This window comes from Petaurus breviceps, unplaced genomic scaffold, assembly GCF_028583685.1.
Source record: "Petaurus breviceps papuanus isolate PSGF00001 unplaced genomic scaffold, PetGlider_PUasm1.0 47, whole genome shotgun sequence".
Classification (NCBI taxonomy): Eukaryota; Metazoa; Chordata; class Mammalia; order Diprotodontia; family Petauridae; genus Petaurus; species Petaurus breviceps.
The window spans coordinates 1,888,045-1,900,071 of NW_027186349.1; the positions used below are offsets into that span (position 1 = coordinate 1,888,045).

The 12,027-nt window shown below is 36.3% G+C and overlaps 1 protein-coding gene and 1 long non-coding RNA gene across 2 annotated transcripts in view; one reads left to right on the forward strand and one right to left on the reverse strand.

Annotated features, from left to right (window-relative positions):
* Positions 1 to 5,242, forward strand: part of CDH12 (cadherin 12) — a 1,453,320-nt gene extending 1,448,078 nt beyond the window's left edge. The window contains exon 14 of the mRNA XM_069101402.1: positions 3,997 to 5,242. Coding sequence (XP_068957503.1) covers positions 3,997 to 4,496 — 500 coding nt within the window. The 3' untranslated portion in view covers positions 4,497 to 5,242. The remainder of the gene's footprint in view (positions 1 to 3,996) is intronic.
* The window catches only part of LOC138171832 (uncharacterized), a 34,260-nt gene continuing 25,371 nt past the window's right edge, over positions 3,139 to 12,027 (reverse strand). Inside the window, exon 3 of the long non-coding RNA XR_011170972.1 lies at positions 3,139 to 4,019. This is a non-coding gene — a long non-coding RNA (uncharacterized lncRNA). The remainder of the gene's footprint in view (positions 4,020 to 12,027) is intronic.

Sequence of the window (12,027 nt, forward strand, 5' to 3'; positions counted from 1 at the left end):
TAGATACTCACTAAAATTTCTTCTACCTCCACATTTTAATCTACTATGCTAAATATATATATAGGTCCCTTTAGTGGTTGGAGTGGTACAGATTTGTTGTTCCTATCACAATGAAAGTACTTATAACGTATAGTCTCTCTCTCACACACACACACAATGTATTCTGAGTCCATGTTCTAATGATAGTGTTTTGGATAGATTCATGATCTTATCAGTGTGTATACTTTCTCCACTGATACATATTGCAGTCCCTCTATGACACTACAGCCAGGGAAATTTATGTCTATGACTGTTCATAAATCTTCCATTGGAGATCTATCCAATATTCTGTAGGTCTTAGCACTCAATGCTGGGAAAATTAAGAAATACCCTGACTATATTCTTCTTCCAGAAAACTTGTTATATTTTAATTCACATTGAATGTAAGCAGAAAGTAACAACTAGAATTAAGCTCTTTCTCCATCATTTGATCATTATGAATGTAAGCCAGCAGTAATTGCTTATGCATTTCCCATCTTTCTCTACCACAAAAAAATCCAACCAAGTCATCAAGTATTAATAAAGAGCCTACTGAGATTCAGGCTCTGCCCTAAACTCTGGAGCAAAGCAACACAAAAGACTCAGAAGATGAAAGAGATTAGAATATATACTTTCTAGTGTGGCTTCTAGACTTTGAATGGTAGTTGTTTTCTGAAACTTTTTTCCTAATTGCTGCTAAGATGTTCATTGGACTTCTTTGCACTTGTTAATTCACTACCTGATTCTGAAAGTCTCCCTTAAGAGGACTGCAACCTGGATTCTAACAATATACAAAATTCTTCGGTAGAAGCAATTGGGATGCTACAATGAAAACAATATTCAGTCCCTCTCCAAATTTAACCTGTAATCGCTCTTACCATTTCAATTTAAAGAAAGTCTTTTAAAATAAATTGTTTTCCTTCCTACAAGGAAGTAGGTGAGGGATCTCTGTACCTTGTCATGAGAAATGATTGGCATTTTAACTTTGATAACATGTATGTAAATCTGATCTGTCCCTTTTAATCTAACTTCAGTAAAACTGCATGATTGTTTTGTACTTTGCTGGTAATGTGCAGACATCATCATTGCTCAAGCAAATCCCCAACATGCTTAGAAATAAATTCACACTGCATAGAAGACCTGTAATTTTTTTTTTGTTTCCCTTCCTAAACTTGTCTGTGTTCTCTTCATTTTGGGGCCATGTTTCCAACTCTCTCTATACATATACATATATATGTATATATATATGATAAACACACATGTACACTTATGTACATATATAAACATATATACACATATATTTTGATTTGATAGAAAAGTCTTGTCTAGCACATATATTCCTTATTCAATGAAGTTTTTTTTTTAAACAAGAAATAGGGCTATAAGATTAGAAAGGATGTTAACTAACTACCGGTAATGAGGAATACAGTGTGTTATCTGAAGTCCCAGTTTTACAGCATTATTTTGCCTTTACCACTCTTAACACTAGGTGGGGCTCTGCTCCAAATTTTCAAATAGCCCAGAGGCAAACCATAGAAACTTGCTCTCAATATGGTAGAATACACAGTTCGAACCAAACATTTCAATATCAAGGTAGATGTAGTTCTTGAGCTGGGGGGGGGGGGGGCAGGGGTGATCAGGGTGTGATTAGTTAGGGGACTATTTATAAATTGATTTCTTGGTATATGGATGAAATTTCAGAAATTTCATGTGACATTAAACCTTTTAAGGGGTAGTAGACTTTTATGTGGATTATTTGCATTTGAAAGGGTCACACTCAGACAATATTGACAGTCAATGGATTTGCTTTCTGGGCCTGGAGAGACTTAAAGTGTTAAACTCTGAAAATCCTCCAGAAGACAGCCAGCTAGGACAGAAGAATTTACTTATAATTCACCATTTCTTGTGCCTGTTAAACAATATAGTAAGTGGGGAGTAGGGGAGCCGAGTTCTTTCCTTCTTGCTACCTCTCTAGCAATGGTGTTTTGAAGCAGAAGAATATGGCAGAGTAAAGGGGAGTGGGAACCAGCTGCTTAGTTTAAAATAGCAAATGTAGCACATAGAGTAGGGATTCTGCTTTGGAGATGGCAGGCTCTAGATTCCTGATGGTGCCTGGGTTTGTGTTGAATCTGTCTGAAAATGAATAGTTGAACCTTAGGCCAGTGTTTCAGCTGAGCCCCAAACTGGAGATGGTTGAGAACAAAACAAAACATTGGAGTGAAGATGCTTAAATCAGTTTGAATCTATGGTTTTACTTTCTCAGAAGAATCTAATCTATGAATACAGGATGGGAAGGTAGCCCAAAAGGATGACTACCGAAGGTACTAAGTATTCTGGGAAACTGTATTCCTAATACAAGCCCCCACCATTACATTTGCCTTTGATAGTCAGCCAGAGAAAACAATTGACTTGAAGCCAAGGCATTTGCTGAAATGTACACATCATCTCCTCCATAAACTTTGGATTCACTATCATGTAAGTGCCTCAGTTACCATTTGGAACTCCTGTCCTATTAATGTCATAGTCTTATCAATTTGTATCATAGAGCTAGGAGAAACCTCGAGGTCTAAGTGACCTGACAAAGATCACATTAGTATTAGTAGCAACATTTGAACCCAAATCCTGAAACTCCAACATTAGTCCATTTTCTGCTTTATATAGTCTTCCCAAACCTGTTCCTTTCATGGTCTAATGTCTCTATTTGTGCAATCAGTCTGCTAAATTTCACCCTTTAGCTTGTCCTTTGGCAGGACACATGACACTGATACTTGAATCACTTAACATCTTTAGCCTAAATCCTGGCCTGAATTACTACTGTCACCTTTTCTAAAGAACCAGGACCCATACCCTAATGGCAGTAGGCGTCTCAGCTAGGAATTTCCTTCTTTTCTTCCCTTCTCCCTTTTTATTCTCTTTAAATGTTGCAAAGGAAAAGAAGAACAAACTCAGGAGCCAAGTACATCTTCCATTGGTGATTTTCTACTTGACTGTCCATTTTTAAAGATTTTGAAATTTAGTCTCTATGTCAAAGAGCAAGTCCCTTGCTTCCTTCAATATTTAGCCTGACTCTTCCTTATGCAAATAAGTCACTCATAGTCTGATGAAAGGGGTATACCTTTATATCTCACTGTGTACTTTCCTAGGGTGTGTTGGAACCAGCTAGAACTGAATTAGGAGAACCGATTGTTAAATTTTCAGTATAAGCCTTTACAAGTCAAATCAGCAAATCCTACAAATTAGAGCTTGAATTATTGTTTTTCTTATTATCTAAATTTAAGAAAATGATAACAAAATATTAATAATGAAGAATAATGTTAAAAGTGTATCATGTGTGTGCGTTCTAGAGAGTGGGTTAAAAATTTACCAGCACATCTTTGATTAATTGACCTCAACATCTTTTTATTTCATAAATAGACCTGGGAACTCAGATGACCTTCATTCCCTCTCAGCACTCCCCCTTTCCCCCACCCCTCTACACAGTTAGCTCAGATTACTCCCTTCCAAACTGTGGGCATATTTAATATTGCCCTATCTATTGGAAAACTATGGTTCTCTTAGAAATATTATTGTGTCCCTGGGTTAAAATTATCTGAGTAGTCTAAACTAAAGTACTTATTATTGTAGCTCTATAGCCAAATTAACAATCAAGTACCTATTTCATTTTTAAAATTCATCACAAAAACTTTACTAAAATTATAAACTGAACAGTAAATGCTTCTGATGAGTGCTCTCATACTAGGTATCTGCAAGTTAGGGGCATCAATGCAAGGTACTCAGAGAAAATGAGGACTAAATATAAGAATAAGAAAATAAATATTTGATTGGCTAGTTACAGAGACTTTACTTTGTAAATAATAATAGTGAGTCTTTTAAAGAAACTGGATTTCGTTAGCTTTCACCTGAAGGATTGTATTGACATTTCAGCCAGGAGTTGAACTTTCTTGTCAGTTTCAAAATGCAATTCTTGTCTCGTTGCAGCCATTGTTGTTTTGTATGTCGCCCTGCGAAGGCAGAAGAAAAAAGACACCCTAATGACCTCTAAAGAAGACATCAGAGACAATGTTATCCATTATGATGATGAAGGAGGTGGGGAAGAGGACACTCAGGCTTTCGACATTGGTGCCCTGAGAAATCCAAAAGTGATTGAAGATAACAAAATACGCCGGGATATAAAACCAGACACTCTCTGTTTACCTCGTCAGAGACCACCAGTGGAAGATAACACAGACATAAGAGATTTCATTAATCAAAGGCTGCAGGAAAATGATGTGGATCCCACGGCACCCCCTTATGATTCATTGGCAACATATGCCTATGAAGGCAATGGATCTGTAGCAGAGTCCCTGAGCTCCATAGACTCGCGCACTACAGAAGCAGACCAGGATTATGACTACCTTACTGACTGGGGACCACGCTTTAAAGTCTTGGCAGACATGTTTGGAGAGGAAGAAAGTTATAACTCTGACAAAGTCACCTAGGTGGCAGGGTTAACATTGAACCAAGAGGAGAAATTCAAAAGAAACTACCAATGGGGGGGGGTGGGTGGGGAACAGACACAACATCCAAACTTTATAGGACAAGATTACTTTGATTACTTGGTTTCCAGCAAGTTGCTGTATTTATCATACTGTCAATTTGGATTAATTCTCCAAACAGAAGATAAATCCTATAATATGTCCTCTTCCCCTTTTTTCATTTTTTTGTTTTGTTTTGTTTTGTACTTTGGAAGCACTGAGATGAGCTCAGGCCTATTAGGTACAATTAAATTACATGACAACCTAGAAAGAAGATAGCTTTCTGGCATCAAGGTGGAAGAGTGGTAGATTTTTTTCTTAATTCCACTAAAGTGCCTATTGAAACTCTTATCTTTTAAAGTGGTATACAGTGCCCTCTATTGAGAAGGTGATACAGGATTTGGAGATAAAGAGGACATAGAACAAAGACACTGACTTCATGTCAAGGAGCAATAGTGACATGCTGACTTCCAATTACTTTGGGAATAAAAAAGAAGAATTTCTGAAATTCAGCTATTTATAATTAAAAGGGTTTTTTTTTCTTTAAAAAAATTGTATGCCAAAATGTAACATTTGTTCTCCCCACATTTCAAATAAATTGAAATAAACATGCTAGTATGAAATTCAATATGTAAAAGTCCCCAATTTTTAGAGAAATGTTTTATTTTAACATGAGTTAATATGAAGGTATTCATTAAAATGTTACTCTCTTTTCCAAAATAAAACAACAACAAAAAATAATAGTTTTCTCTGAGGTCTTAGGCCATCTACTTCTATCTAAACCAAAGCTGACCAAAACAAAAAAGCAAGTAAACAAACTATCAATACTGGATCTTGGTAAGATCTATTGATTTATTGTTGGGAAAGCAATAAATAATTCCTTATCAACTTCATCCAAGATAAAATTCTGGGGGATCTCCTATGGGACTATCTGAAAAAAATTCAATTAAGTTAGACATATATTTACTTAAAGATGGGAGAATTGAATATGTGACTTCCTTCCAACCCTAGGATTCAATCAAGGTTCCAGTTTTTGTGAATAATGAATCTCTCAAATGGTCACATGTATTTGAATTCACACTATTTGAACTTATAAGTATGTAAAAGATGGCCATCTGTTCTACCCTAATAGAAATGTACAGTCTGAATTTAAATAATGTGTTCACATTAATGGTTTCATCAGTTTCAGTAATGAGCACCTAGGTGAAATCGATCTCCAAGACAAAAATGGGAAACTCTCATAATTCCATTTCAATTTGTGTTGATGTGATTATTGTGCCCATTTCCCCTTACTTTTAAGTACATGCTGGTACGTCATAAGTACTAGGACTTATGCAAATTCATTTTTTTTGTACTTTTACCCTCAGTGCCTGGAACAGTCCCTGGCACAGAGTAGGTATTTAATAAGTACAACTAACCTCCTCCATGGGCAGCTAGATTATGCAATAGATAGAGCACTGGGCTCAGAATCAGGAAGATTCATCTTCCTCAGTTGAAATATGGCCTCAGACACTTAATAGCTGTGTGATCCTGGGCAAGACACTTAACCTTGTTTGTCTCAGTTTCCTCATCTGTAAAATGAGCTGGAGAAGGAAATGGAAAAACCATTCTGGTATCTTTGCCAAGAAAACCCTAAATGGGTTCACGAAAAGTAAAACACACCTGAGCAAAACAACAAAAAATAATGTCTTCCACATGGTCAGGAGAAGGGGGGAAATCAGACTGAAGAGTGGTTTGGACTTTAAGTGTGAAGTATTTTATATACTCTCAGTAGTGACTAAAGTACTTAGAATGTAAAAGTGACTAATGAAGATCCACACTAAATGGGGATATGTTTCATGTCTGTGTGTAAGGCCTCTGAATACTTGGAATCTTAAGTCATTTTATGAGAAGGGTGAACAAGAGAAACTACTGAAGAAAATATCACAACGGTTAAGAAAAAAAAAACATACTGTCATGTTGAAAACAAATTATAGGTTAATAATGCATGAGACTTTTTAACCACATCTTTGCACCAAGGAATTAATTATATCAACAGGATAATGTTCAAATATGAATGTTAGCATTAAAATATCACATAAAGAAATAATTCTCAAATTTGTCACTAATTATCATTGTTGTATGGTTATACAACAAAGTAACTCTACCTTCTAAAGCAAATTCTTAAAGAATTTGTTTACATTTTTTCCAATCTAATTAAGTGCCTAAAATTGAGCAGTAAATATGTAATTATTTGTCAAAAGATGGTTTTAAATTTCCCAGTGAAGAGCCTTTGTCAAAAAAATTCCATCATTGGGGCACTTGCTGCTATGGATAGAATAATGGAATTGGGTAGAGTGATTTGAGAATATTTGCTATTGTAATTATTCCTACTGGGCATGCAGGGTGCATATGTGTGCCTGTGTATACATGTATGTATGTATACTCATGTGGATCCAGGAAGAAAGGGTAGAAGATAGCTCCATTGATAATTTGGAATAAAGGATAAATAAGAGTAAATAAAATTTACCTTAATGTCCACAAAATATCAAAGCATTAAAAAAGGGCTGCAAAATGTGGAGTAGATCCCTTGTGGAGGACTTATGGGAGGATGTTTCTATCTTCACAACATCCTTCATATATGTTCCCTTTATCTCCCATTTATAAAGCCCTTACCCTAGTACAGGTTCTTACCATTTCATACTTGGACTATTATATCTTCATGTTAGTTCCCCTACTCTGCACCTTTCTCCATTATAGACCTACCCCATACAGCTGCCAAAGTGATCTTCCTAAAGTGCAGCTCTGACCATGTTCTGATTGACTCTAGAATTTTTATATATGAAATACTCTTCTTAGTTTTTAAAACACTTGACAGTCTGGCTCCTTCCTACCTTTCTAGTCTTTTCCATGCACTCTATAATCTACCTACATTGGGTTTCTCACTATTCCTTTCGCCCAACAACCCATCTCCTGGCTATAATCCTTTTTGTTGTTTGTCCCCCTGTCACACATTTCTGAAAGGTTTACCCTTCTCACCTCTATTTCCTGACTCCCCTGATTTTCTCCCAGTTTTAGTTCAATCCTACCTTTGGTAAGATGCCTTTTCTTTTCTTCCTCCTCTGACTCCCAGTGCTTTTCCTCTGGGATTACTTTCCATTTATTACATATATGCACATAATTGTTTGCATGTTGTCTCCCTTCCTTTAATGTTAGCTCCTTATGGCAGTGACTCAGTGTTTTTTGTTTGTTTTTATTTTAGTTCGTTTTATTTTCTTAGTGTCCCCAGTGGCCCATAGAAAGAGTTTAATGATTGCTTGTCAATTAATGAGTTGATTAGAGTAAGCAGACATAGAATCACATAGGATAAGAAGGTCTTACACTTTCAAATCATGAAATGTGAGGTGTGGTTATATAGAAGTGCATCATTTTTTTCCCCTCTTCTGTAAAAGAAAGATTAATCTATGGTCTCTAGGGCCGCTCCCAACTTTTTTATTCTGTGATACTATAACAGGTCCAAAATAGAGGTTATGGTAACAATGGTCATGTATATTTTATTTTTTAAATTAAGCTTTTATTTTCTCTGTCTTTCAAATCCCTCTCCCTAAACTGAAGTGAGGAAGGAAGAGGGACTACCAAAAATAAAGTCAAACAAAATGAATCCCCACATTGGTCATAGGCTAAAATCTATGTATCATTCTGCATCTTGAGTCTGTCCCATTTCTCAGGAAGTAGTTAGCATGCTGCACTACTGGTCCTCTGGAATTGTGTTTGGTCATTACATTGATTATAATTATTAAGTCTTTCCCATGCATAGCTGTGGAATTTGAATCAGGGCTACTGAATCCATAAGTCACTGGATCCTTCTTCACTACATGCAGGCCTAGTTTAAGAAGGATTATGTACAAAGAAAGTGTGTTTCATCTATACTGTTTTGCTAGAATCTCTGAACTCATGATCTTGCTATTTATTTTTCATATTCTGAAGTACGGAGTGTGTAAATATCATCCATTTTAGAAAACTGAGCCATTTGTAATGTATCAGAAAACTTTCATTTATATCTTTTATTAGGACTATTTCACTGACAATTATCAGATGGTATAGTGGAGGTAGAGTGGAAGAGCATTATTCAATGGAAATACTATTAGATTTGGAATTAGAGGAAATGACCTTACATCCTAGCTACTTACTACCTGAGTGATCTTTGTCGAATCATTTAAGATTTCTGTGCCTTAGTTCTTTCACCTGTAAAATGAGAGGCTTTGACTAGATGACTCCTAAAGTCTTTCATAGCTCCAAATTTATGAGTTCCATGATTTTATAAATACAATTTGGGAAACAGTTACTTTTATTCAAAGTTTAACAGGTGAATAAAGATGATAATCTTTGAAAAATATATTTAATTGGGCTTTCAAATATGCTAACTTGCTCCTGAACCAAAATTGATTCATAATCTACGTCTGCATGAAAAGGAAAAAAAATCTACCTGAATATATGCTCTACATGTACATGTATAAGATATACATATATCTGAGGTATCAATTTTCAGGCAAAGTCTATATTAATGACGCTTCTAGCACCTTTGAACAAGTTCGCTAACCTTCTGAAGTCTTTTATTTTCACTCCATATCAATTATCCACTGTCATAGTGGTATCTCAGACCTCATCATCAATTGATATGTTTTATACTTCAGATCCTTAAAAATCCCAATTCTAATCGCAGTCTTTAAATCTTGCATGCTTTGCTTCTTCGTTGTGATCAGTGTTCATATGAATTTACCCTAATTATTTTGCTGGTAGATGAACTTTCCTCCTTCCCCATCCAGGAGTTCATGCCCAGATCTTTCCAAGAAAACATTGTCACCTTCATAAATGTTCCCCTTCCTTCAGACTTCTCCTAAGCCTTCTTTGCATATCCCCAACCTAGTAATATCTCTTTTTTTTCTATGCTGAATATTTTTAGAGAAAGACCTGGAAACATGTTGAAGACTAGCGTCTAAACAAATTCTATCTTTATTCAGATTCTTGGTGATGCTCAGTAAGTCTTTCATTCAGAATAATTTTATAATTTGTTGTATTCTAACTACTCCTCTCCAGTGCCCTTACATTGCCTAAGGAAGTAGTGGCAGAGTTTTAGAGCAGGAAGGGTCCTAATAGATCATCGAGTCCAAGTTCCTCATTTAACTGATGGGGAAACAAGAACCCAATGTTACACATATTGGAATGAGGATTTGAACTCAGATCCTCTAACTCCAAAGATAATTTCCTTTCTACTGTACCCTACAGTCTTTGTGATATATGCCTGCTTACTTTGTATCATATATTTTCTACTCTCTCCAAGCCCCCAATACTGTCCTTTTTCTTTGCCCTCTCAGAAAGAGATTATCCTTTATGAAAGATGCCATGGTTATATAAATTAGTTCCTTCAAAGAGGATGCTGTCATTTGCTCTAAGTGAATGGGGATATAATTGGTGGAAGAGTAGAAGGTAAAATTTTTGTAATATATTTTTCTGCAAGAAATGATATAGGTAGATAATACGAGTAAAGAAGAAGGTTCACAAAGCAGCTGCTAGGACTGAGGTTATGTGTCATCACTTTTCAGTGGCTAAAATAAGCTTTAATGTGTAACATTTCTCTTGATAACACTCAGTTTGAGAGCAAGGGCAGGAAAAAACACATGGAGGCAGTTTGGGAGGAGATACCTAGATATGATGTCAGGAAGGGTGGGTGGTCAATGGCCAAGGTATTCTATTTTATCAGTTATTAAAACAGGAGTGATTAAAGCAGTGGGTGGTAAAAGTCAAGGCTGAATGGTGAGATAAGGGAAGAAAAAGGGGGAGACAGAATGGGAATAGAGAAATGAGTCAGGATATTGAAGATCATAATGAGGCCAGAAGGCAAGTTAAATTTGAGTGAGTCAATGATAAAGGGAGACGTTTTGCTTTAGGAATAGAATTTGAAAGTTCTATTTCTTGGATTTGGTGCATTTCTGTGAGATGGTACCAAGGTATTACCATGCAATTATTAGAGAAGTAGAGCTATAAAAGAAATCATTTCAAATAAGGGGGATAAGGATTGGTTTGTTCAAGATGATACGGGTGTCAGTAGAATTCCTTAAGTCCCTCTAGGTGCCTCAGGTGAACTGCTAGCAACTGTCATTAACTTAGCATTTTAATGGTATGAATGAACGATTGACTCAGCAAAAGTATAGAATTTAAAAGAGCAGCTTTATTTAGCCTTTAAGAATATGGTTGTCCAATACAGACCACAAATACGTGATCAGACATAATAATTGCAGTCAGTCCAAGGCCTCCTCATGCTTCTTTCTGGCCCTCACAGTCAAACTGTCCTAGGTTACCATCAAAACAGCCTGCTTGAGGTGAGAATCTGGACAGGCTCAAAGAGCATTGAACTCTCTTCCTGTCATTGCTTTTACCCCAAGATGCCTTATGCTGGAGCAACCCAGGCATTATATGGGTAATTGTCAAAACAGTCCCTACATGACTTGAGGCATGTCTTTCTACTTCCCTAATTTAAAACCTTGTTGTTGTTGTTTGTTTGTTTTCTGGACTTCCAGTTTTCACTTAGCTCCTTTCCTCCATTTTCAGCCTTGTTTTATTATTCTCACTTAATTAAATTCTTACCAAACCTATTGCCCTAGGGGTCCTTCCTCAGTCTAAATCAGTGTATAGCAATGAGGTCTTAGTTGGGGTTATAGCAAAGTCTTGCCAAAGTCCTAGAGGACACCAAGAAAGGGAGTGGGAGAAACTCTGCTCAACATCCCTCAGTTAATCCCAAATCAGGGTTCGATTTCAGTCTGTCACTTTGGATGCTATTTACATACTCTGTCCCCAATCTACCTCCCCAGATTTATTTCCTAGGCCTGCTTTCTACTCTACATTTTACAATATTATACATGCTAGTCCAACTATATTGTAACAGCACGCCTTGAGGCCTTTCTCAACAAACATTTATTAAGTGCTTATTATGTGTTAGGCCCTGTACTAAATACCAGGGAAACAAATTGAGTTTTTTTTTAAAGACTTTATCTTTAAGGACCTAAAATTTTATGTAATTTGAATTGCACTGTAGTTCAGTGTAAGTTGCTAGATTCATATAACCTTATATACAGAGTATATAAGAGATGATCCCAGAGAGGGTGGCTCTAGGACTGGGAAGAATGGAGAAGGCTTTGTGTAGGAGGGGAAATTTGAGATCAACCTCGAAGGAAGTCAAGGATATGGAAAAGTGTAGGTGATGAGGGAGATGAATCCAGGCCTTTGTGAGAAAGAGAAAATAGGCCAGTGAAACTGGATTGTAGAGTGCATGGGGTGGGGTAAAGTGTAAAAATGCTAGAAAGATCAGAAAAGGTCAAGAGCTTTAAATTCCAAAGGGAGAACTTCCCTCATTTCCCAAACTTCATGATTTTTCTTGTTCTTTTCTCTATGGTTATAATGCCCCATGATGAAGTCCTATCACACCTTCAAGAAACCAACTCATATGTAGTCAATTCCA